At 46.5% G+C, this 23,763-nt stretch overlaps 4 protein-coding genes across 4 annotated transcripts; 1 reads left to right on the forward strand and 3 right to left on the reverse strand.

Annotated features, from left to right (window-relative positions):
- Positions 1 to 1,481: 1,481 nt before the first annotated feature.
- LOC111080741 (39S ribosomal protein L52, mitochondrial) lies at positions 1,482 to 2,136 on the reverse strand. Its single transcript, XM_022376540.2, has 3 exons — positions 2,006 to 2,136; positions 1,804 to 1,952; positions 1,482 to 1,740 (listed from the first exon to the last, which is right to left on the reverse strand). The coding sequence occupies exons 1-3, from the start codon at positions 2,052 to 2,054 to the stop codon at positions 1,552 to 1,554; spliced, it is 387 nt and encodes a 128-aa protein (XP_022232232.2). The 5' UTR covers positions 2,055 to 2,136; the 3' UTR covers positions 1,482 to 1,551.
- Positions 2,137 to 2,239: 103 nt separating this feature from the next.
- Positions 2,240 to 3,198, forward strand: LOC111079764 (respirasome Complex Assembly Factor 1). Its single transcript, XM_022375050.2, has 3 exons — positions 2,240 to 2,440; positions 2,537 to 2,640; positions 2,707 to 3,198. The coding sequence occupies exons 1-3, from the start codon at positions 2,330 to 2,332 to the stop codon at positions 2,900 to 2,902; spliced, it is 411 nt and encodes a 136-aa protein (XP_022230742.1). The 5' UTR covers positions 2,240 to 2,329; the 3' UTR covers positions 2,903 to 3,198.
- On the reverse strand, positions 3,196 to 4,217 carry LOC111079763 (probable U2 small nuclear ribonucleoprotein A'). The gene has a single exon (XM_022375049.2). The coding sequence runs from the start codon at positions 4,091 to 4,093 to the stop codon at positions 3,299 to 3,301; it is 795 nt and encodes a 264-aa protein (XP_022230741.2). The 5' UTR covers positions 4,094 to 4,217; the 3' UTR covers positions 3,196 to 3,298.
- A 670-nt stretch (positions 4,218 to 4,887) lies between these two features.
- LOC111079752 (F-actin-uncapping protein LRRC16A) lies at positions 4,888 to 23,099 on the reverse strand. Its single transcript, XM_022375029.2, is given in 22 exon segments — positions 4,888 to 5,616; positions 5,884 to 6,323; positions 6,515 to 6,571; positions 6,626 to 6,742; positions 6,809 to 7,204; positions 7,261 to 7,855; positions 8,228 to 8,248; positions 8,960 to 9,034; positions 9,386 to 9,548; positions 10,977 to 11,970; positions 12,034 to 12,367; positions 12,433 to 12,510; positions 12,580 to 12,767; positions 13,477 to 13,574; positions 13,648 to 13,756; positions 13,759 to 13,808; positions 13,872 to 14,098; positions 15,059 to 15,142; positions 15,253 to 15,381; positions 15,439 to 15,489; positions 17,161 to 17,258; positions 22,846 to 23,099. Coding segments are annotated over 22 exon segments (4,506 nt in total). The 5' UTR covers positions 22,952 to 23,099; the 3' UTR covers positions 4,888 to 5,520.
- Between the last annotated feature and the right edge of the window lie 664 nt (positions 23,100 to 23,763).

Raw genomic sequence — 23,763 nt, forward strand, 5'->3', positions numbered from 1 at the left:
ATGAAATCGAGTTCAGCTTGCATTGCGTATACGCACGATTGGCTGCACTGGGACTGAGGCGGAGTCGAGTTTATTGACTGCTCTGGTAGCACGTTTTTTCCAGCACGCTTTTGTGTCACACCCCCACAGATTCTTGAAGGTTGGTGCAAAATATCAGACGCCCTGGCTAATTTATGCACGTCGTACGACAAACATTTTGAAGTCATCAGCCCTCCAGCTGCTCGGTAAATTTCCTTTGACTTGACTTCTTAGATGTTAGATTTCATTTGTTGTTGAGTCAATGTGGGAATGTAAATATATAAATTTGCCGTCTTCCATTAATATAATATTTATTTTGGCACCATTTTCGCTCATTCAATTTCTGCTTTTACCGCCTTATGACTGGTGTGAATTTTTTTTACAATGAATTATGGAAAATTTCATGTCTGCCACCCGAGCGATCAATGGATTTTGGCGTTTTGACCTGCGCCAAATCAACACAGTGCTTGGAAACTAGGAAGTAACGTATAATTTATAGACTTTTGTTTGGAATCTTCTCAGTTTCTCATGATAGACAGAGCTAGATAATGGTTGCTATGGATATTAAAACTGGCTATAAAAGCTGGATGACTAGAAGATCTATTGAAGCTGGTACTTTCCTTGACATTCATGGAAAGGAAAGGGTGTTGCAGCGTTAGTTAAGTGGAGCATGTTTCTGTTTCTTCTTGACCGCAACCAAAGCAAACACATGGGAGCCATGGAGTGCAAAATTCCTGATATCCTAACCGATTAGTCAAACAGGTACGAAAACAAGGGAGCCACTGGCAAAGCTGTGCAAATAAATAGCTGGTAATCGCTTAAGCATACGTATGTACATATGCATATTTATGAGAAGCTTGTTTGTTAGGCCTGCTTAACTCTTTGAGCACGATCTATTGAGAGCTCCAGGTGGCTAAGGCCGGAAGAATGATCGACGTATTCGTTGCTACGCTGTAAACGACCCTCGAAAACAGCTTACAAACAAACACGATTACTTCCTTGTTGACAAGATAGTTTGGAAAGCAACAAAAATGTGACAGCGTAAGCCTTTTATTAGCGACTCACGTGTGAATCGCAGCCGATTGAGCGTGCCCTAAGGTATAGTCCAGTCAATTGCCGGCGCAAGGGTTGACTTGGCCAACCAGCATGCCAGTCGGAAAACTCAGCAGCTCTTTCAACTAAATGCCAGGACACGCTGCCTCAAGTGCGTCACTGGCGTTTTAACACTTAATTATCGAGATATTCCCCATCATGCTAGGGCCGGGCCGGTGTATCGTACTTTGTCCACAACAGGTATATTCCACAGCATCGATATGCGTCTCTGCTAATAGTTGCAATTAAGTCTCGATTAGCAGTGTGTCTAATGAACTGACGACTGTGCGCCACGCTTCATACAGTTTGAGAAACGTTTTATAAACGTGTTTTCGGCAAACATGTGCCCACATCACAAGACCAATCATATAGTGTTTCGGTTTCATTCACTAGGCAACTTAGTATAGCTTATAACAAGTAACATGCGGAAACAATATGATGCTACTTTTTCTGCTTCAGCATCAGATGTCCCTTGGGCTTCAATTTGTTCTCGATGATGCGCTGCTTCTCTGTGGCAGCCGCGATTCTCTGGCGTTCGTGCCGCTGCTTCGCAAACTCCAGCTCGCCGCTCAGCTCGACGATTTTGGTGGCGATCTCTTGTTGCCTCAGCAGGCGTTTATTCTGGTTGGACTAGAACAATAACCATATTAGTTGGCAATTCGGATGTGACAGTGGCAGTGGCTATATACATACACCCAATGGCGTCGGTCGTCCATCAAGGAACGTGTAGTCGGGCAAATTGGTAAGTGGCCCGAATGCATTTGGATTCTCTGGAAGCCCCTTGTCTTCACGCCATTTCTGGTCAATGGCACGAGTGGCGGTGACAGCGACATACCGCTGGGCTGTTGCGGGTAACAGAGTGAATTATTATGCCTGTTTCTGATACGAGACTCACCAATGATTTTGCTTGAAGTGGCAAGGCACAGCTTGGTGATTTGCAGCATTATATTTTGTTGATCAGCGGCTAAAACCAAAAATACGTAATTGACATAACCAAACAGCTGGTAGCAGAGTGGCCGTGTGACTGGCCCTTAGAAATATACCAAAATATACCGTATATACAGCAAACGATATACGATACCATTAAAATGCTGGTTTTGCGCAGTTATGCGATATTGTAATCGATGCTTTATCACCCATCGATAACAGCCCACACTTTATATGATAGTGAAAAAATTAATTAACAAATAATTTAAGTGGGTCATAACTGAAATTAATAATGTCAACCAGAACGAATACTATTGAGCGCCATGGAAACGGCAGCGCCAAATCATCCACACTGAAAGAAATATGCGCGCGCGCCATCACAAAATCCGAATGGGAGGACAAGGTAAGAAAGAATCTTCCGGAGCACCGACCTGTGCACCAAAGTACGTGTGCAGGGCTGGATAACCATGAACGAACCCATGATCTTTGACTTTTGCAGGAGGAATTCCTAGATGTCATCTATTGGTCCCGACAGGTGTTTGGCATTATCCTTGGTGTCATCTGGGGCATTGTGCCGCTCAAAGGCTTCCTGGGTCTTGTGCTGTAAGTAGCTGGGCTATAAATAGCGCTGCTCATATTCATATCGAATGCATGAACTTTTGTCCACAGTTTCGCCGGCATCAGCTGCGGCATTGTCTACCTGTACGCCATCAACTTTCAGAATGTGGACGAGGAAGCGTACGGCGGTGTTTGGGAATTGGTGAAAGAGGGATTCATGACATCGTTTGCCGGATTCTTGGTGACGTGGATCATTTTCTACACGGGCCTGCACTACGACTCGATAATGGCGGCAAAGTCCTCATAATAAACTTCCCAGCCATTCGACGCCGCATCAGAGCATTAAACAATTCCAGAGTCCAATATCAATACTACTATTCCCGCAGATCCAGTTGCGAAGCCAAAATAAGCTAACCCGTTTTGTCCTTTTTTAAACTCAGTGTAGATTGTTAAACTTTAGTGAATTACTATCATGTGCGCATTTGAATGGTTGCCAGCTGTTCTGTATCATCGCCAGACGGAGATTTTTCTGTGAAAGATCCATCCCGGTCAGCGGCACTACTTGAGAACCAGAAACAATATATATATTTGTGTATGTATGTATGTATATCTAGAGTGCAGAAAATGGGGACACAATTTGTTACGGCGTTTTATTACAAATATTGTTCTACAGTTAAAAGGTAGCTGACAGCTATGGGAAATGCTAGTACTCCATGGCCACGGGCTCCGAGCCATTATGCGATGTCCCGTTTTGCCCCAGGTCCTTCTCGTGCTGGAACTTCTCCGGCAGCTGCCCGCTCTGTAGTATTTGTGACAGACGCTCCACCTCTGCCAGAGAACTGGCCCGCTTGATGGCCTCGCGGATGCGCTGCATATCCTCCGGATTGGCAAAGCGACCACCATCAGAGCCCCTGCCTTTGCCGCTACTCGCCTCGGCTGCCAGTGCTGCGGCAGCGCTCAGTTTTGACTTTTTGGTAACCTCCCTAAGCATGTCTTTGCCCTGCTTGGTGCGGAAGAACTCCTGGGCCGCTTGCCTGTCTTTTTGCTTTATCTTCCGGAAATCGAGCAGGCGCAGATGTGGAAACTTGTAAGCCATGTACTCGCGATAGTGAGTCTTTGTGGAGACCGGGTTGATGAGCAGGCATATGGTTTCCAGCTTGCTGAACGCAGTGAGTGGCTCCAGGTCACTGAGCTCCTGCAAGTTATTGCCCGTCAGAATGATGGAGCTCAGATTGGGAACGACGGCCTCGAGGCCGTCGCTGATCCGCAAGATGCGATTGTTGTTCAGCAGCAGGCACTTGAGACGCGGCAAATGCGGTAGATTGTCCAGCTTCCTCAAATCGTTGTCCGACATGTCAATGGTGTCGAACTGGTCCAAAGTAGCACCAAGATTTTCGATCTGTGGAATTTTGTAGCCGCGCAAATCGAGCTCCCGCTCCCTGCACGGATTTATGTATTGCATGGACTGGTTTATCAACTCCGGCGTAAGCTTCACCATCGTGGCAGTTAATATTTGCACTACTTTACTCAAAAATTGCTTTCAAATTTACGATATTTTGCTTTTTTCACAAAAAATTACAGTAATAAAAAACGCCGCTTCAGACGCGTGCAGTGTGACCGCGGACTGATAAAATATACCATCTGACCTTCAGAAATATACCGAAATATACCTTCTCATTTTTATAATATACTGTAAATATACCGAAGAAAACGGTTCTATCGATCTTTGAAAGTAAAATGCAGATGTAAGTTAAGTTGTTTTCCATTTAATTTGAATTTCAATAGATTACAATGATTTTTTAATTGCTTAACCATAATGAACACGTTAAGTTTTTCGTATTTTCGTTTCGTGTGTGTCTACGTTGAATGGCAAACAATTGAGCCAACTATGGGAATATCGGGCAACACTCTAAACTCGAAGTGCGTGTGTTCGGTGGAGGTGGACTGGGTCAAACTCTGGATAAAACTTTCCGTGTCGTTCGTGCAAACTACTTGATCTTGCTGTCAGTGTCGCGTATATAGTAGTAGTTTTACTGTAATTTTAAATGCATTGAGTAATTCGTTATCGTTCACATACAAGTAAATTCTTAGCGTAAATTGTTAACTTTGTAGAAAAAATCAGAGTTTTCTCAGTAAATAAATGCATACGTTCTTTTGTCGCAAACGGCGCTTGAAAAATTTGAAACGGATTGTCGTTTTAATACTACCTATGTATGTATATATGTATATGTACGTGTATGTAGTTGTAAGGAAAATGAAAATTGTTGAAATGAAAAACGATAAATACGTGTATTTGGAAGCAGTTATAAAAAATATTGTATTTCATTTAGATTTGTTTAGGTGTAGGCCATTAAAATAGTTCTTATTTGCACGCAATCGATCTACATAAAGTGTGTATATCAATCTCTCCATATCATATATCTCATATCTATATCATATTCATTGCGCTCCTTCGTTAGTTTCATTGAAATTGTTTAATAGCACGCGCTAGAAATAGATTTCTTTTAGTTCTGTATATAATTGGCACTTAAATCATTTAAAATACATAAAATATAAAATATAGTACACAAAAACATCTTTATAAATATGCAAAAGGTTAATTTGGATAAAATGTAGGTTATAGTATATGTATATCAATAAATAAATCACGTTCATTCCACAAAAATTGCCAAAGGAAAACAATACACACGCGCCCATTGCACATTAATTAATGGTTTCAGTACGAATAAGTTGCAACCTCGTTTCCGTCTCTACATATCCTCTACTTAAATATACCATCATCATCATTATCATTATCATCTAATCATCCCCTTTCGATCGATCGAACGATGATCAGAACTGTGGCAGGTTCTCGGATGGGGCAGGGGTTGCGCGGGTGGGCCTAGGGGACGATCTAAGGGAATGTTGAGCATATAACTAGAACACTTATAAATCAACGACATCCTCCTTTGTGTAGGGCGTGGCCTCTCTAAACATGCGTCGTGTCGAGATGGTGCGCTGCAGGTCTTCAGCTAATGTCTCCTGTTCGGAAGGGCGAATGTTAAACGTGTCAGCATTATTTTCGTATTTCTTAGCTTAACAATTACTTTGACAACAGGCAACAACATACAGATGCAAGATGAGTGCTAGTGACAGGCATGCACAGGACTACAGGACTACACACTAGACAACAAATATTAGACGCACAGGATGGGGTGAGGGGATGAGCAACCGAAACAACGATGCCACCCAAATTTCGAACGGCGATTCATGATTGAAGCAGCAGCTGTGGTTCCGCGTTCTTCAAACCTCGAATAGCGTTGAGATCTCCTTGCCAGCGATGCGCTTGACGCCGCCGCTCTCCGCACAGCTGCCCGACTTGCCGCTCAGCTGGCCGTTGCGCATGCTCAGTATCTCGTTGCTGATGAGGCTGGCACAGGCCATGGCATGCTTCTTCTCGGTGGTGCTCGAATGGCTGCTGGAGAGACTGCTGCTGCCGTGCTCCGTGATGGTGGTCTTGCTCAGCGTCTCCTGGCTCTCGCTGTTGCTGCTTGTGGTGCTCACAATCCTTGAGCGCGCCTGATTCTGGGTGTTTAATACTGTCGTCGTTATTGTAGTCGTTGTGGTTGCACCGCCGCTGGCGGATGATGACAGCGACGAGGTCGAGGATGTGCACGATGCGTTGCTCGTACGCCCACCTGCTGCGTTCAGGAGGGTTCTGGGCATAACGGGCGGTTTCAGGGGGAGTTCTTTACAGTTAACGAGTACAACAAATCAATCAAAATATGAAAATAAATAAGATACAAAACAAAAATCGTTTAGGCTTGCATAAATCTACATCTACGAATGGAGGGAGGAGATCTACAAAGTGCTGGGCAGGCATCGAATCCGGCATACATCCGTCTCATTCTCATGCACTGGCTGGGGACACTCCACTTACCCAATCGACTAAGGCCTGCCGCCAGCTCGCGCACAGACTTCTTCTCGAGGGCAGCTCCTGCAATAAAAGATTTTAAGACCTTTCCTTATGGGAACAGCGGCCAGCGCTCACCTGGTGTAATGCCCATAATGCTGCCGCCACCACTACCGCCCCCTGCTATGGCTATGCCCGGCGTGATGCCCACGATTGATCCGCCGGTGCTCTGTCCAAAGGTCAGCACCTCAATATCTGAGCACAGGAAAAAGAGTGATCAGTGGATTGGCGATTAGATTCAGATTTGGCAGTTTCTCTTACCTTCTTGCAGCTTGTCCGGCGTCGTCTTGTTGGAGTCGGCGGTACCGTTTCCAGTCACCAGCTCGCTGCTGGACTTGGGCTCGCTGCCGACCACAGACCAGGGACGCGGCTTCTGCAGCACAATGGGCGTTCGCAGGATTCCGTTGCCCGTCTTCACTATCACGCTGCCCTCGCCGCTGGTGGCGTGGCTCTTGATCGAATCGCTGCTGGGCGAGCGCATCTTGTCATCGCGGTTGCCCGCTTTGAGCAGTCCGGATGTGGCTCCTTCTTCCATGGCAGCGCCCGAGCCAGGTCCACCCTCGGTGCGCATCTTGACCAGCGGCGATTTGCGTCCCACCAGCGGCGAATACTTCTCGAGGTTGTCCGTGGAGCGCGATCGGGTGGCCCAGGAGGCACCTGCGGCAAAAGCAACATCAGAAATTGTTCTGCAGATTATCCAGTTATCCACTTACTCTTGAGGAGGGGCGACTGGCGCTCCAATTTGATTGGTCGGCGCTCCTCCAGGATGGGTGTAGTCTCCTCGGAGGTCATGTGGCCGTTGCCATCGCGGCTCATGGTGGGGCTGTCCACAAACGACAGCGAGCTGCACTCCTCCGACGTGGGCGAGACGAGGGGCGTCAGTGTGGTGGGTGTCACCGATCCGGGGCGAAAGAAGTGTTCCAGTCCCTCGCCAATCTCCCTGCCGCCACCGGCGCACTCAGCGCTAACCAACGGACGGGTGGGTGCCCGCGTCTTGGCCCGCTTGGGGCGTCCCTTAACCAGATGCTGCAGCTGGAACGAGGCGCTGGGCAGCTCGGTGATGGAGTCGCAGCACTCGTCGACGCCGCCATCGTCCATGGCCGCAATGCTGTCCGTCATGTTGCTGGCAGCGGCCAAAGCGGCGGCACCGGCAGCTGCACCGCGGTTCGACAGCTGGGAGTTGGAGCGATGCGAGGAGGGCGACTCCAGCAGATCGGGTATGTGGCTCAGGCTGAGATTCTCCACGACCGACTGAGGACGAACCTTTCGAGCAACGCTGCGCCGCTTGGTGGGCAGATGGGGAGTGGCCTGCGAAGCATATGGATGACATTAGATAGGCTCCATATGTAGAGGAGGTGTCTGCAAATCGTTAATATTGGGGTGGTTCTATGGGATCTTTATGGTGTGTGTGTGTGAAATAATGAAATGTGTTTGTATTTCGGGGGAAAGATACATATATAGATATTCTACAGAAACGAGCAGACTACAGAGCGGGTGGGGGGATAGAATATAAGGATAAGAGTTAAGTGCGCTGTCTCAGCCAGCTGTCAGCGGATCAAGGATAATCATTCCATGATTCGCTGGCAGTCCCAGAGGAAACTGATTCATCGACTCAACTCCAGAGTAACACAGAGACACAGAGAGAGAGAGATAAAAAGAGATATGACAAATACTACTTACAAGGTTGAGATATTCCAATTTCTTTTGTGTTTGTTTGATTTAGAAATGCAATTATGTAAATGAGTTGGAGACAAGGTTTAAATATAGTAGTTTATATTGTATAGTACGAGTACGAGTTCGAGTTGCGTTTTTTGTACATTGATTTTGATTTATGTTTGGTTGATTTGATTTGTTTTGATTTGATGATGGTGTTTGGTGTTGGTTGGGTGTTGTCGGGGGGGCAGGAAGACATGAGAAAAATAATGAGCATGAGCATTTTGAATACACATTTGAGTACATAATTTATTAATGATTCTATGATGTACCAGTATGTAGTAGGAGCTATATATGTATGTATTCTATAATGTGATGCACATGGGTGTTGCATTGCGTTTCGATTTCGATATAGATTTATATTTCTTTAGATTTCTTTCATTTACGATCGTGTGGTTCCAGCTACGTTTTTGTGGCTATGTGGCTATGACTTCATTTTACACATGAATGTATGGTATGGCATGTACGTATGTATATATACATATATGTATTTATATATGGGCGTATGTAGGGGGTGTGTGTATGACTATGAGGGTGTGACGACTTCTTCTCAGCATTTAGCACTCTACACTATTCGCTTACAATCTTCGATGTATTTCTATGATCTAATTGATTTTTGGTTGCTTTTTTTTTTTTTTTTTGTTTTTTTGGAGGAGTCTATTGCATCCACTTGGGTAGCGACAGATTTTCAACACTTACAGTGGGCGATTCCAGGCCCAGCTTGGGCAGTATCGAGCCGCGTCCGCCCGGGCGTATGATCAGCCCGTCTGCATCCTGCAAAAATTAGAGGGTATATGCGCTCGGTTAGGTTAGGTGCTGTCTGTTGGGGTCCACTCCAAATAGTTTCTCGATTCGGCAACCACCCCCCAAAAAACAGGCCCGATATTTAATCGAATGCTGATAAGCAGAGTCGGCGGCCAACTGGCTCAGTCGCTGGCTAGGTGCTCCACTTTTGTCGAAAGTGAAACTCTCGCCGGCGGCCTTAGGGGCCATGACATCACATGTGACATGAGCCAGCTTTGGCCCGCGGCTGATAAGAGAGCTGGCTGCCTCTTCGATAGACGACCCATAAGGTAGATCGATGCATATCGATGGGGGGGGGTGGGGTGTGGAAAGCGCACTTACATGACTGGAGCGACTGCGTACAATGTCCGGCGTCTGGGGCTCATCCAGCAGCACCGACGGCGACTCGGCGATACCCATGCCCCGGCGATAGCGGGTCAATGCCTCCAGCACCTCATCCGTTGCCCGGTCCGAGATGGCGGCGGCCAGCGTCTGCTCAATCTCACTGTAAAGAACGAGCAGAAAGTGCCAATTAGTCAATGGAGTCAATGGTATGCAAGGGAGCAGGGGGAGGCGCTACTTCTGGCCAGCTGGCACTGGATCTGCGGGCAAGGGCAAAGTTTCCAGAGGTTCCTCCTCATGGGGACACACTGTGTAGACTGGGGTGCTGGCCAGCGCCTTCGAGGACGAGCCACCAAGGCAGCAGCACAAAGTGCGCATCAGGCCCATCTCACTGCCGGTTGGGGGTTCGCTGCTCAACAGCTGTCGCGCGACGACTGCCAACTGATTCGCACTGGATTCTCCTCGGAAGATATGCAGGCGCTCGCTCACACAGTCGCGCGACACATATGTTTTGCAAGAAATAAATATGTTTTCCTATATACTGAAGGCACCCGGCGTGCCTAGCTCTGTCCCACAGATGCGTTTGAGTCCGATATCCCCTTTCGCCTGTCGCACAGTGGAACTGCATTCAGCTGTTTCGTATTTCGTTTGTGGGTTTATTTAATCTTATCGTGGAGCATGCTCTCTTGCTCTTTCTATTTCTACCAGTCTCACACACACACGCACACATGCTAATGCTCTCCACTCTCCATATACTCTACGGAGAGCTGTGGAGCGGCTTATCTGGGCGAGTGGGAGAGCAAAACAGAGTGTCAAGTGAGAGCGCAGCGCCACTCGACGCGCAATTTCAAATATGCAAAAATAAAATATATTTGTTTGCTTGGCTCCCATACACTTCCAATGGGTATCTCCCATTTTGGCTATAGATTTGCAACACAAAGAGTTATATATCTAATATATATAATGCATAAAATATACATGTATTCCTTAATCATTAATTTGTTTTAATGGCAACAGCTACCGCGGCTGTAACCCTTTATGGATCGATATCGTTCAGCTTTTACGGAAAAAAAAGTTCCATATTTGAGTTACTGTATTTACAGCTTCGTCCACTGTTCTTGTTTCTTTCGCGAATCATGACTAATAACTGTGATAATATTTACAAAATATATTTATAAATAAAATAAAATGCTACTGCTATAATCTCAATCTTTATATGTACATATGTACAATGTTTGCCATTAGATACAAATTCAAATGCAATTATATGTACAATATACAATAGATAGTTCCCATATCAAAACTCCATTTGCTCTCATTTTTTCTCTCAGCTATCACTATTCCCTCTTGAATGTGACCTTCGAATCTGTTTCTAGCTAATCGTCCAGTGTGTGAGCAGAGTATGTACATATGTATGTATATACTCCATGTGCAATTGAGTATTCTATATAAAGAAAGATGATGCTCTATGGATCCGCTTACTGTAGAGTTTATTTAAATTTTCATAATTTCTTAAATAGAAACTTTCGTTATATCTTCCATTCTCCCTCCACTCTACCCCATTATTCTTCTCAATCTGTGTGGCACTCACCCAACTTTGTTCATTATCTCGCTGCCGGCATTGTTGAGGAGGCAGGTCTGTAGAAAGTCTTCGGGGACGACCAGTCGCTCGGCGAGCGCCTTGCGGAGATCTTGGATCACAATCTGGTTGCCCAGGGTCTTGGGGCACTGCTCTATGCCGGTGCGGATCATGGTCTCCAGGGTCTCCTCGAGGTAGCTCTTGATGGTGTAGCCCAGCTCGCTGGCCACGCGCGTCAGCTTCATCTCGATGGGATGGGCATCGCTGCGCACGGCCTCCTGGAGCTTGGGCATCAGCTGCTTGCAGTTCTCAGCGTCGGTGATCAGCCGCTGGACCGCAGATGCTGCCGAATCCCCACCGCCGCCCTTGGCTATCGAGATGGTGTCCTGCGTCTCGGCCACGAGCTTGTCCACCAGCTGGTGGGTGGAGGAGAGCATGAAGCCGTGCTGCAGCCGAAAGCCCTGGCCATTGGTCCGCTGCAGACCATTGCAGTTGCGCTGCAGCAGTTCCTGCATCTTGCGCATGACGGCGTCCGTCTTGTCCGGATGGTTCTTCAGGTGCGGCGCAATATCGAACACCGGAAAGGGGATGGTGCGCATGCTGTGGTTGTGCTCCAGCGCGTACACAATGTCCGCGTACCCCTGCAGCGTGACCCCGTTCTTGTCCAAGTAGATGGTGCGCAGGCGGTTGTTGATCTGCAGCGCCTTGGCCAGGAGCCGAGCGCCCACGTCGCCCATGAAGTTGCCGCTAATGTCCAGCTTCTGGAGACTTTGGTTGCTGCCGAGGGCGTTGATGAAGTCGTGCAGGTCGTGCTTGAGCTTGTTCTCCGACAACACCAACTCGGCCAGCGGGAAATCGTCCTTCTGGATGAGGTTCACCAGGGCGTCCATCACAGGGGGTATGTGCTTCGGCTTCATGCCCGTCAGACTGCGGCACAGGTGCAGCGTTCGGATCGAAGGATTCTTTGAGATGGCCGTCAGAACGGGCGCGAGCTCTGCATCCAGATCTGCAAGGGGTTTCAAGCCTTAGTTAGGGAATGGCGAGACATTAGGCTTTGCTGCCCACTCACTGTTGTCACTGATGTCCAGACTCTGGAGCACACGCACGCCGTGTATGCAGGACTCGAGCACGTGGGCGCCTTGGGTGCCCAGCGTATTGCTGCTTAGGTCCAAGTAGAGGCCCGCCGTCGACTCGTTGCAGGCCAGGCCGAGCAGCAGGTTCTTAAGCGCCTCCATGGGCAGCTTGCAGCCGGCAATGTTCAGATGCTTCAGGCTCAATGTGCTGGTGAAGAACTGCTTGAACGAGGGCGGTATCTCCTTGCCCTTCTTCGTGCTGAACGAGTTGTGGGAGACATTCAGGTGGGCCAGATGCGTGGCACAGCCGCGCAGCAGAGCTCCAAACAGCTAGTGTATAAAATGGATACGAGTTGAGCTATAGAAGTTCCCTTTTTGTGAACCAATATACATACATTCTCCAGCATGATGTCTGTCGAGGCGAGGTCCAAGTGCTCCAGCACATTGGGCTGGGCCAGGAAATTGTGCAGATTCTGCGAAATAGTTAGCAGATTTAGTTGAGTAGCTCCAGGTGCAGGCTACAGAGATCTGTGAGTACTCACGGTTAAATCATCTTTGAGACTATTACCACTTAAGTCTAGATACGTGAGCGAGCTGGAAATACTTTGATTGAGCGTCAGTGAGTGCGACATCTGGTTGACGCCTTTCGAGGTTAGGCCACAGTGGGCCAGCGCCAGCTTGCACAGGCCCTTCGACACCTTGGCAATGGGTCCGGCCAGATGTATGGCACCTAAACAGCACAAAAGAACAAGCAAAGCAAAGGCTTAGCAAATGTCTATGGATAATCAAAAGAACGATAACGATGACAAACAACGAGAGATATTTGACATGAATGAAGCTTGATCTGTGGGTTGCATCCAATTGGGGGAATTATTTTCACTAATTTGTAGACCAATGTTTTTGAAAGAGCAAATGCATGAAGAAGATTATGAAAATAAGGTCTGACAGAGTGCTTAACTTTGGTGGCAGTATGTGGGGGGAGGGGGAGTAGGACATATGGGGTTAGAGGATTGCAAATATTGATGAAACAACAACAGCAACAACAAGAATGGCATGGCATGGCAAATGTGTATATATATATATATATATATATATATATGAGTTATATATTTAGTGATCAATGATAAATGATGTTTCTATTAGTGGCTGGGCTGCAAACCTTGTACAATCTTTCCAAGTAGGGCGCACAACGAGCTTGCACCTACACGAACAAAATGTCACACATAATCGACAATAAATATCGAAATAAAACAAAACAAAACAAGACAAAAGAACAGAACAGAAATCGACAATCGACAAGAGAACAGATGGGTAGACAAGAATTGGATTAATTGGATTACGTGTGGCACGACTCTCGAGGGCAGGGTAGGGTAAGGCGCATAGTCAAGTTGGGGCAGTTGGCTCAATGGCCTGGGACGGACACACACACACACACACACCTTTGTCCTCAATTATATTGTGGCTCAGATCGATGGTGCGAATGGCGGGATTGCTATTCGTTATCACAGATATAGATAACTTGTTCAGGAAATCCCATCTGAAATGAGCAAAAGTGAAATATCCCCATTAGTGTCGCGCAGATTACGCTGAATGCTGTGGAGGTCACTCACCTTAAGCCTAAAGCCTCCAGATGCAGCTCCTCCAGCCACATCGAACGCTTGAGCACGTGCAGGATGCGTTCCAGGGTTTCGTGGGAGAGACGCATGTGGGCGGCCTTAGGCCACGAAAAAACGTATTGTACTCCAGCGCCGAAACGATGGCCATCAAGTCTCTGCAGCGAACAGAAGAGCATCATTAAATCAGTGCAAAGAATTCGCATTGGCAGGCAACTTACTTTGGTTCCAAGTGGTCAAAGTCGCGCAGGTTGAGAACTCGTGTGTCGTGGGACAGATAGATGGTGTCCACGTCCCAGGCCACCTCCTCGCGATACGGCACCCCATGGAAGTCGCACATGCAGGCGTACTGGGCGCTAAAGCCACCGCAGGGTCCCACATTGCGCGGATCGGAGGGTCGGAATTCCTCAGAGAAAATTGTCTCTCGTTCCGGTGGCTGTATATCGATCTATAAAGGGGAGAGAGAAATGTTCAAAGTTCAGAGACCTGCTACAAAAATCTCTTTCAAAACTTTATCAAGTTTTTAGCAGCTTCAAGGGTTTCAAGGGTTGTCCGACATTGTTGTGCTGCAAGTTGACCAACTTGGAGAACAATTCACAGTTCCATGACTTCTCAAACTCAAACTCAGACTCGGACTTCCCCACCACCCCGGCGCATGTTTAATCTCGCATTTAACACTTCTGCTTAATGTGAATTTTGATGCCTAGATTTTGAGGCGTCAACAGCTCGCGTGTCATGTGGCAATTATCCAAACAAAACATGTTGCTCCAATTGCTGGCTGACTGACTTTTTCCCCAGCCGACGACAATGGAAAACGAGAGAGATTCTTCGAGCTTCAAGGGCCGAGGTTTCAGATACTCTAACCTGCCGATTGGCTCCTAGATACTGAGACCTGTTGTGCCAGTTTCTATGCTAAATGATAATACGCTCCCCAAGGCAAAGTAGAGTACTGTTTCTCAAAGCATGCCGTGGGTGCCTCTCCGGCTGTGGTGGGCGGATCTAACCGATTTGCATAAACGTATAGCCAGCATACAGATGAACAAACTCGTAAGCCAGTAGTAGGAGCATTATAAATGCATTGAATTATTAACCCCGACTGCGCCAGATGACAACGTTTATGCACTTAAGCCCCTAATTGGACGGAGGGCAGTGGCAGTGGCAGTGGCAGTGCAGAGGAACGCACGCATGGCTGTGGGTGGTGGTGAGACACACCAGATACACAAACAATTGTTCACTAAATATTCAATTAAACATTAATTAAAGCCAGACGTGAGTCAGTCAGAAGTCAGTGGATTGTCAGAGGGTAAAACTGAAGCGTACTTTGGGTAAAAATTCTATCTATCTATATCTTTCAGGGAGAAGGTTCCTTGGATTTATCTGGCTAATAGCTAATATTGCGGATACTTGCCTTGCGGATGATGTATTTGAGAGGAACTGTTGGAAATATCTGCTTGATGGCTGAGGCCAAATCGGTTAGAATGACATCAGCGTTCTGCAGAATGAGCACAAAGATAGAATCGAGTTAATTATACACATATAGTACATTATAATAATATTAATTGGATGGATGGATGGATGGTTGGATGGAGGAGTGCTGCGTACCGAACTGAAATTGCCCGCATCGCCGGTGGTGGCAAACGAGTATGGCCGATCGTTGGTCACAATGGAAAAGTGGGTGGACTTCTTGCTCTCGACCCCCACAATGTCCAGATAGTGGAAATGGCATTCGATCTGAAAGCATTCGATGATTACAATCCAGCATTACTTGGCTCCAGTGTGTAGACTCACCTTTGTTGGCACTTTGGCATTGAGCAAGTAAACCCGCACGGGAGTGAAGACCTGCAAGAGACGATGCCAAGGGGAAAAAGGGGAACCATTAGCGTGTTTTTTAATTGGAAATGAAAAGGCACTCTAGACACAAATTTTAAACTGCAACTCCATTAGGGAGCTGGCACTGGCCAGCTCTCAATCAGTTAGTGTAGTGTAACTACATTAGCAAGGGAAATATCCTGTCATTCAGTAACCCTTCAACCCCATATGCACTCATTCGCTCTACAAGTGTCTCGCAGTGTATTCTCCCTCTTCGTAAACTCAATTTTCTTGGCTGCCTTTGTGCTAGTCGCTGTCGCAGTGCCTCTGCTCTCCTCAACGGTTCTGCATTGATAAAAAAAATAAAGTTCGTTGCCATCCAATTGAAAATCAAAGTGCGTCAAATAATTCGTTTAGCTGCTTTAATGCAGGGCCAATAAAGCAGCAATAGCAGAAGTGGGTACGGATGTGGAGTTGTGGAGCAGAGGGGAGCAGTGGAGAACAGTGGAGCTCTAGTCGACTTTGGTAATTGGACACTTTGTCTCAGGCAACTTGTGCGAGAACCTCGTATACGGGTAAGCGGCTTGCACAAATCAATTTTCCGGCTGTGTGAGCTCCTAAAGCGGCCGTACAAGTTTTGCCAGCGGAGAGTGTCGGCCTGGCCATCCAAGAAATTAGCATAGCCCAAAGGGCAAGAGGCATGTCGCCGCTAAGTATGCTATAAAATATCAATTACGGACCGCGACGGGGTTGGGCGGTGTAGGTGGGAAAGTTTTGCCTCCATTCGAAAGCATTCTTTGTCTTTGCTTGAGAATTATGTCCATTCATTGTCTCCTCCGAGAGTATTTTTAATTAATTTTACGGTTTGACCACTGAGCCACGGAGAAGGTGCCAAAACTCCATAGAAATGTGCGAAATTGCCGATTGAAACTTAGTTTTAGATACTGATTTTAATTGGTTTAGTTTAAGTGAGTTGCTTTCCTTTTAAAATATTATTTACTCAATTAATTCCGATAGCTAACTTAGACTTTATTTAAGATGAGCTTCACTATTTCGAAATATCTGCTATTCGAATTTAAATACTTGAAAGATGTACACCTGTTTCGATAATTCAATAGGTGAACTTATGCAATGCCTTCCTTGACTCGATAATTGACCCTGTTCTATAATTTCCTCGTTTCTCATTTAACTGCCTGTCTCTCTATTCAAAATGTGGGGCCCCACATCGACACCTGTCTCGATTCAATTACTGAACTTCTGTGATAACTTTCCAAAATAATTAACTGCCTAAATTATCAAATCTATTTATACAACCTATCAAACAACAAGGCCTTAATCACCTGCTCCGTACTCTCCCTGCAAAATTGGCATTACTTTTGCTTTTGGCGAGTATTCTCTTAAATTTCTGACACTTTAAAGCAGAAGTTGGGATAAAAGTTTATCTCCGTCCTCCTTCAATTACTTCCACAAACACTTCAGGTCATGCCTGGCTGCTCAGTACACTCGGCTATTCATTCATTTGCTGGCAATTTGGCTGCAGAATGCCATTTACATCTACAAATTGGACCACTGGCTGCCCGCAGAAATGCATCTGTGCCGCTGACAGGCAGCGTCTGCGGCATGTCACTACCAGCAGCAGTAGCACCTGCAGCTTGTTGAAAGTCCAGCTACTGCTGGGGGTGTTAGGGGGAATCCACTTACCAAAACACGATTCTCCGTCTTATCGCCTTTCGTTTCCAATTTGACCATATACTTGACGAGTATCTTTGTGTGTCGCCCCAGAATCGATTTGACGCTTTCTGCAAAGAGAGAAATGGACAAGAAAATGAAAAAAACGGAACAAAGATCATCTGGGAGGCAAGCGGAAATGCAATTAAGGGATGTCGCAGTCACAGACGAGGTCCGTTGTGAAACTGCGTCTCACAATAAAAACTTAAAATATTATTATTACGACTGCGACTGCATACATAATACCGATATCAGTGCATACATACACATGTACATACATATTTGTACATTTGTGCACATATCGTAATATATTTTATATGTATGTGCATCTGTCGCGCTTTGTCGTTATGCATGCTAAAATCGGGAATTATATCATTGCCCGTATATCGAATTGATTCAAAGGTTTTCAAACGAAACACGTACAGCTCTCCGGGGTCCATGAGCGGCGGCATAGGGGCACGGGGCGCCTTGTGTCGGGCCAATCCTTCTCACTTGCTCCAATGTCGTGCCTCTGCCGCCAGCTACTTAGCATACTCTCCACACATACTCTCTTTCACGCCACACACACGCTTGGGGCGATGACGAATTATTTAGAGTGGGATTCGGAGACCATTATGCTCATGTACAAGGGGGAGGTGAGAATACATGCATATGTATGTATGTATGTGTGTACATATTATGTCATGCTACAGGCATGGGCCGCGTTTCACAATCCACCGCTCTTCTCTTTTCTCTGAGGCCTGCAGCTGAGAGTTATGACTCCTTGTCTGGCTATGCCGCACGCAAAGGAGTAGAAATGGAATTGAAATGTCAAAAATTCTGACTGCCGGCATAGCATAAGTGCCGCTCCCTCACACGCCGCCACAAAACAAAGACTACAAAGAAACGAAAGGAGATACTTGTCTCTCTCTCTCTCTTAAAGTAACGTAAAGCTTTGAAACAACTCTCTTCCCCAAGCCGAATCAGAAGACCAGAAGAATCCAGTCAGTGTCAAGCAATTAACGCAATCCCACACTCTCTCTTTCACTGTTTCCAGTGGAAAGTGAAAAGCCAACTAAATATATACGGCCAATGGGAGGGGGAATGTTTGACAATGGATTTGCATGACGACGGGTGGGCCATAAAAAGAGCTGCGGCAGAGCAATTTCCGATCCTGACCACACTCACTGGGCCCGGCCACAAAGTGTTGGCCAAAATAAATATTAAGGCATTTTGTCTTTATGGCCCAATGGCCCATGCCCATGGGAGGGCGGCGTGACTATGATAATGAGTGCCAATTGTGCGTTATGGCCAAAATAGATTGTTAAGACGTTTCGGCACGCACACAGTGTGAGTGAGTGTGGACCCCACACCAGCCGCCACACACCACTCACTGGAAGACCTGCGACTGTCGCGTGATAATCATAGTGCGAGTGAGATGGCAACAACAGTGAACCACAGTTGACTGATTCCCCTCTTAATTGCAGACGAAGCGCGTCGAAATGTGAATGAACTTGGGCGCACTCTCTCCCTCGGCCACTCCCTTTCTGAGCTAAAAAAAAAAAAGAAATGTACCACTTGTTCGTACATTCAGCGTCACTATGTCAATATCATGTACGGAAGAGAGTGCTGCAAGCGCTGAGATGTAATGCAGAGCAGAAGCAGAAGCAGAAGAAGAAACAGAATCAATGGGAACTACTTGTACAGAGAACTAAAATAAATGACAGAGAACGGAAGCTACCGAAGTTTCGATACGCTTCGAAAACTTTCCACTACTTTGCTGCTAGATGGTTTGCTCACCATTCCAAAGTCCTTCCCTTTGTACACAGTCATAAGAACGCGGGTTCCAGATTTCCAAGTTTAAAATTCCCGGAATTCTCTGATTTGTCACGAAATGTTGCAAAAGGCGTTGAGAGTGCGTTATAAAAGTTTTTATATGGTACATCCGACTTGGCTTGGGATTTCGCTCTAAATCGGCTCTAAAATACCCTCAGAGAGATCATAATTATAATTACTCGTAGAATTACGACTTCTGCTGGCAAAACCAGATGCGGAGAGGATGAGCGATGGAAACAAGAGCAAACATTGAACTTTTCTGAGGGCGTAGGTCTGCACACCTGAAACTACACAGCCAGAAGTCAATTATGTACATTGAGCATGCAACATAATTGGCTGTCTGGGCCGGACACTCCGCTTCTTCGCTCTCTGTTACTATCTCAACTCCATTTCCGCTGAGGGGAAATTTTGCTTTAATTGATTTTTGCGGTTGTTTCGTTCGATTTACGGTATGAGCCAGATAAATGGCTTTCCAATGGCCACGTACCCAGATCGGGTTCAAAGAACTGATACTCCCATGAAGTTTGTCCAAAAAGTTTCGGCCCAGTGTGTTGCCTTTTTCGTAGCGGAATCTTCAGGCAGCATTGACAACTATCTAAGCTGGCTCAGACGCAGAACCCAACGAATGTGACCCAATTTTATCTGCTTTTTGCAGCTGCAAAGCTCGGCACAATGGCAGAGATTACACGAGTTCAAAATACTCATACTCTCCCCACTACAAGTGTCTGTCTGTCTGCCTGCCTGCCTCGCCCTGTCCTCCCCCCCCCTACCCCTTCCACTGTGCTGGGAGTGGGTGAACAATTGTGCTTCACTGTGCCGTAAGCGTGCGGGTGCATGCTGCATGTGTCACCCCGTCAGTATCTCTTAGTCTAACACCCCTGTGTGTGTGTGTGTGTGTGTGTGTGTAGTGTCTGTGTAGTTCGTACGATACTAGTTTGTAACACTGTATCCGCCTGCTTTTCGCTAATAGTACAAATATCTATGCAAATGAAGCCTGCAAGCCCACAAAGGCTGTCAAAACTTGTCAGAAAACTATTACGCAGTTTGACAGCAATTGCACACAATATTCTCACTCGGTCAGGGCAGGGGGTCGTGACAGAGATAACGATGACTGGAAAAAGTATTGTTTTTGAATCAACGAAAATAAAACACCCAAAACAAGAATAGATCTGGTACCTAGTAATGTTTGACCTTTCTCTTCTAAATTTTAATGTTTATATTTAATTGCAATTTAATGACGGCCCTAACGACAAATCTTCTTTTTCTACAACGAACTTAATAATTATTATGAAAGCTTCAGCTCTCCCAGGTTGAGCTCTCTGCTCTGGCAATTATCAAAGAGAGGCTTTTACAGTTTCTCTCAGTGCATGCCAGACAGAGATGAGCTTATATTCGAATGAATCATTCGCGCGCACATACCAGCAAGCTCAGCTAACGGCAATCGCTTTAAATGTTTGCGAAAAACAAAAAAAGTCAGAGTACGATATAACAATGGCAAGGCCTCTGTATCTGTATCTGTCTCTTCCTCTGCAGCTGTCGCTGCTGCTGCCCTTACCGCTGCCGGCGCTTCCATCAGGCGCAGCACAAAAGAAAGTTAAACGAAGATTTTGATTTTCGTTTTTCTTTGCGCAAGTTTGTGATTACTTTACGTTATGTTAATTATATTTGTGCAAACATAAACAGGCAGAGACAGTAGTAGGTATGGACGGGGGGCATTGGGAGAAGAAAGATTGTGTGACAGGGAGCGAGTGAGGGAGGAGGAAGGAATGAAAGTAGGAAGCGTGCTCCTCTCCAACTCTTAAAAGTAAGAGAAAAGAATTTTCAATCGTTCGTCGTTATTGAGAGAGAGACAACAAAGAGCAGGGACAGCACTGGAAACTCAGCTGACATTTCGTGAGTCATTTACAGCTGTAGGCTGTTGATCGAATTGTTTGACAACACCTTCTGCCTTCCATATATGTTTGTATGTACATATGTATGACTCTTATTGCGGGCGGGGCACATGGCGAGTGTAATTCGCTTGACCTCAAAACGCAATTTATTGTGCGAAATTTTCGTTGCGGCCTGCGCTGGCCCATTGTGGCTGAGTAATAGAAAGCGACAGGTTCAGGTTCTCCTACTCTCTCGGTGCGCTGTCCGCCTCTCTTGCTCGCCCAAAAAATAAGTGGGCCAGAGCAGCAACAGCAGCAGCAGCCGGGCAGCAGGGGCACCAGCGGGTGCGGGAGCAGACAAAGTCTGCCAGGTCAGGGATGCTAGTCGCAGCTACGACGTTATTAACGTCACTTGTTGGGTGACACAATTTCACCAGCGCTATTGAGAAAGAGAGCTGCAGGAGAGTGGAACCGAGTGAAAATGGAGCACATGAGCGTGTTTCGGCTTTGGCTTTTAATGGGGCTGCCGTGTGGTTCTTTCTTTCTTCAATTTTGAGATGCTGTCAAACTAGTTCGGCCCCAACTTTCCTCTTCCTCTGCCTCCCAATCTACCGAAAATTGTCTGGCTCAGAGCGCGCCCAGGTGCCGTTACTATGCGTGTGCCAAAGCAACAACGAAAATATGCATCACTAATGAGCAGCAAGAAGGATAACTAGAGCAGCGCCATTGAAATTGGAGCAGTCTGAAAGTGAGAGTAAAACAAAAATAGCAGGAAAGAGTAGACAGTAGAGAGTAGACAGAGAGAGAGAGAGAGAGCGCGGCGGCAAGAGAGCGGGTCATCTGGCCGGAGCTGGAGCTGGAACGGAGGCAGGTGCCTGCGATTAAAAATTCGCACTAATGGCGCGCCATTTGCCACTTAGTTGCATTGCAAATGAATGATAAGCACAGCATTTAATTGGCGGCATAAATTATCCCCCTCCTGAGCGGACAGTACCATCGAGAGCTGCTAGCAACTGGGTCAGCCCGGGGTCAGGCTCTTGCAACCCCAATTGGGGCAATCTCCAACTGCCTTTGTTTATGCGTTGGCCTTCGGTTAGCAGCAGCTCATCTCATTCCCCTGCGCCCATCTATTGAGATTTGTATAAATTTGTGAACTGATTTGCATTTGATTTGGATTTTGGCTGGGAATTTTCTCACACACATCTCTGGCGGAGCGGCGGAGCAGCGACAAGTTTGCAGCGGAGGCGGAGGTCAAACGAGTACAACTACGGGGGGACTTCGCTCGTGTGAACTCTACTAGAATTAGGGCAGTGGAACGATGCGTTTTGGCGGTTATGTAAGCTGTCTCTCCACACGAAATTGTTCGATTACAGGGAAATCCTTTTCAGCTTTGGTTTGCATGCATTCTTGTTAGCAGCATAACTCTACCATTGTTTGAAAACTCTTCCTGAACGCACTCTTTTTCCCAATCATTTTGTTTATTTGGCTTATTGCACATCCACCTTGTGTGTGTAATCGATTGCAACAATGGGTGTACGACCTCGGGGGCACTCTCATACGAAACTCTCTGCCCCGCTGACGCGCGCTAAGTAAATGAAGTGGAAGTCGATGCCAGAGATAAGTCTTTGAAGACCCTACACAACAAATAAACAAAGAGAGGGGCAACGGCAAGAGCAACAACAGCGAAGAGAACCGAAGAACCGTCAATAAATTTTCAACAAGTCAATTTCCGTTGTAGTAGAAGGTGTGGTCAGAGCAGGGGGTTGGTGCTGGCCCAAACTTTTATGAAGTGCAAAATCGTCGGAGTAGCCGCGCACCTGACCGACAGACAGATCGATCGATCGATCGGTTCCAAGGCGGAACAGAACAAAAGAGAGCAATAGAGCGGGAATATGCATGTCTCAGCATGTCATGCAGCCGCAGCAATGACGCATTCAAATTACGGTAAACAAATGGAGACGACGGCGCTCACCTTCGTCGCGTTGCTTCTTCACCACGTCGCGTATCTGCAGCTCCATAATGCGCCGCAAATACTGATCGATGTGATTCATCATCTCGTTGGTGTACATGGCCCCCATCCACGTAATTTTCGTAATAACGGTTCAAGTACACCGACAGACAGACGGACAGAAAGCCTCGTACGCGAGTGTGCCCGAAGACCGGGGACGCGTTCTTAACGGATTTGCGAGCCAACAGACGCAAATAGTACGCCGTACTAGTTCCGAGAGGCAGGCCAGGCACAAACCGCGTCGAAATAAGCACTGAGAGCCGTGATAAATACGATCGCCTTATCAGTGCCGCCCTGGCTTATCAGCGGTGAGCGAGGGACAGAGACAGGGAGAGAAGGGAATTGAGTACACTGTGGTACAGTGTGTCTCGGATAATAGAAGGAAAGCATAAAACGGAGCTTTTTCCCCATATCTGTTTATTACTGCATTTCAGACGCAGTGTTGAGAAGCGACATAGGATCTGGAAAGGAAGCGTAAATGCCTAATTGCCTTGCACTCAATCGTCGTCTTTGTGTGGTATCATTTTATACTGGTTTCCTATCTTATATTTTCAATACGATTAGAAGAGGGAGTGGGCGGCGCCTGCTATCGGGGAATTGTCGTTTGCTTGGGAGATTGAACGATTTTCAGGATGATTTATGACGGCGACAGGTGTCCAAACAGCCTTAAATTGTACAAACAACGAATGCAGTCAGGCCGAAAAATAATAACAGAATAAATCAGACAGCTGGATCTTTCGGCGACCATTATATAACGCCCAATTGAGTTTCGGGTGCAGCACCACTATCCACAGGCCAACACCGCTGCGGAACAGAATCAAGTTTATTTTTGAAGCCAACTGGAACGAAAGTCGCGACAGAATCATAAATAAAATTGTCAAT

Source organism: Drosophila obscura, unplaced genomic scaffold, assembly GCF_018151105.1.
Source record: "Drosophila obscura isolate BZ-5 IFL unplaced genomic scaffold, ASM1815110v1 contig_151, whole genome shotgun sequence".
NCBI lineage: Eukaryota > Metazoa > Arthropoda > Insecta > Diptera > Drosophilidae > Drosophila > Drosophila obscura.

Excerpts from the sequence above, each read along its gene's own strand:
- LOC111079764 (XM_022375050.2), top strand. The coding sequence starts at position 2,330 with ATGTCAACCAGAACGAATACTATTGAGCGCCATGGAAACGGCAGCGCC. Across the intron at positions 2,441-2,536 it reads AATCCGAATGGGAGGACAAG|GAGGAATTCCTAGATGTCAT; the intron begins GTAAGAAAGAAT and ends TGACTTTTGCAG. Across the intron at positions 2,641-2,706 it reads GGCTTCCTGGGTCTTGTGCT|TTTCGCCGGCATCAGCTGCG; the intron begins GTAAGTAGCTGG and ends TTTTGTCCACAG.
- LOC111079763 (XM_022375049.2), bottom strand. The coding sequence starts at position 4,093 with ATGGTGAAGCTTACGCCGGAGTTGATAAACCAGTCCATGCAATACATA.
- LOC111080741 (XM_022376540.2), bottom strand. The coding sequence starts at position 2,054 with ATGCTGCAAATCACCAAGCTGTGCCTTGCCACTTCAAGCAAAATCATT. Across the intron at positions 1,953-2,005 it reads CACTTCAAGCAAAATCATTG|CCCAGCGGTATGTCGCTGTC; the intron begins GTGAGTCTCGTA and ends TACCCGCAACAG. Across the intron at positions 1,741-1,803 it reads GACGACCGACGCCATTGGGT|TCCAACCAGAATAAACGCCT; the intron begins GTATGTATATAG and ends TTATTGTTCTAG.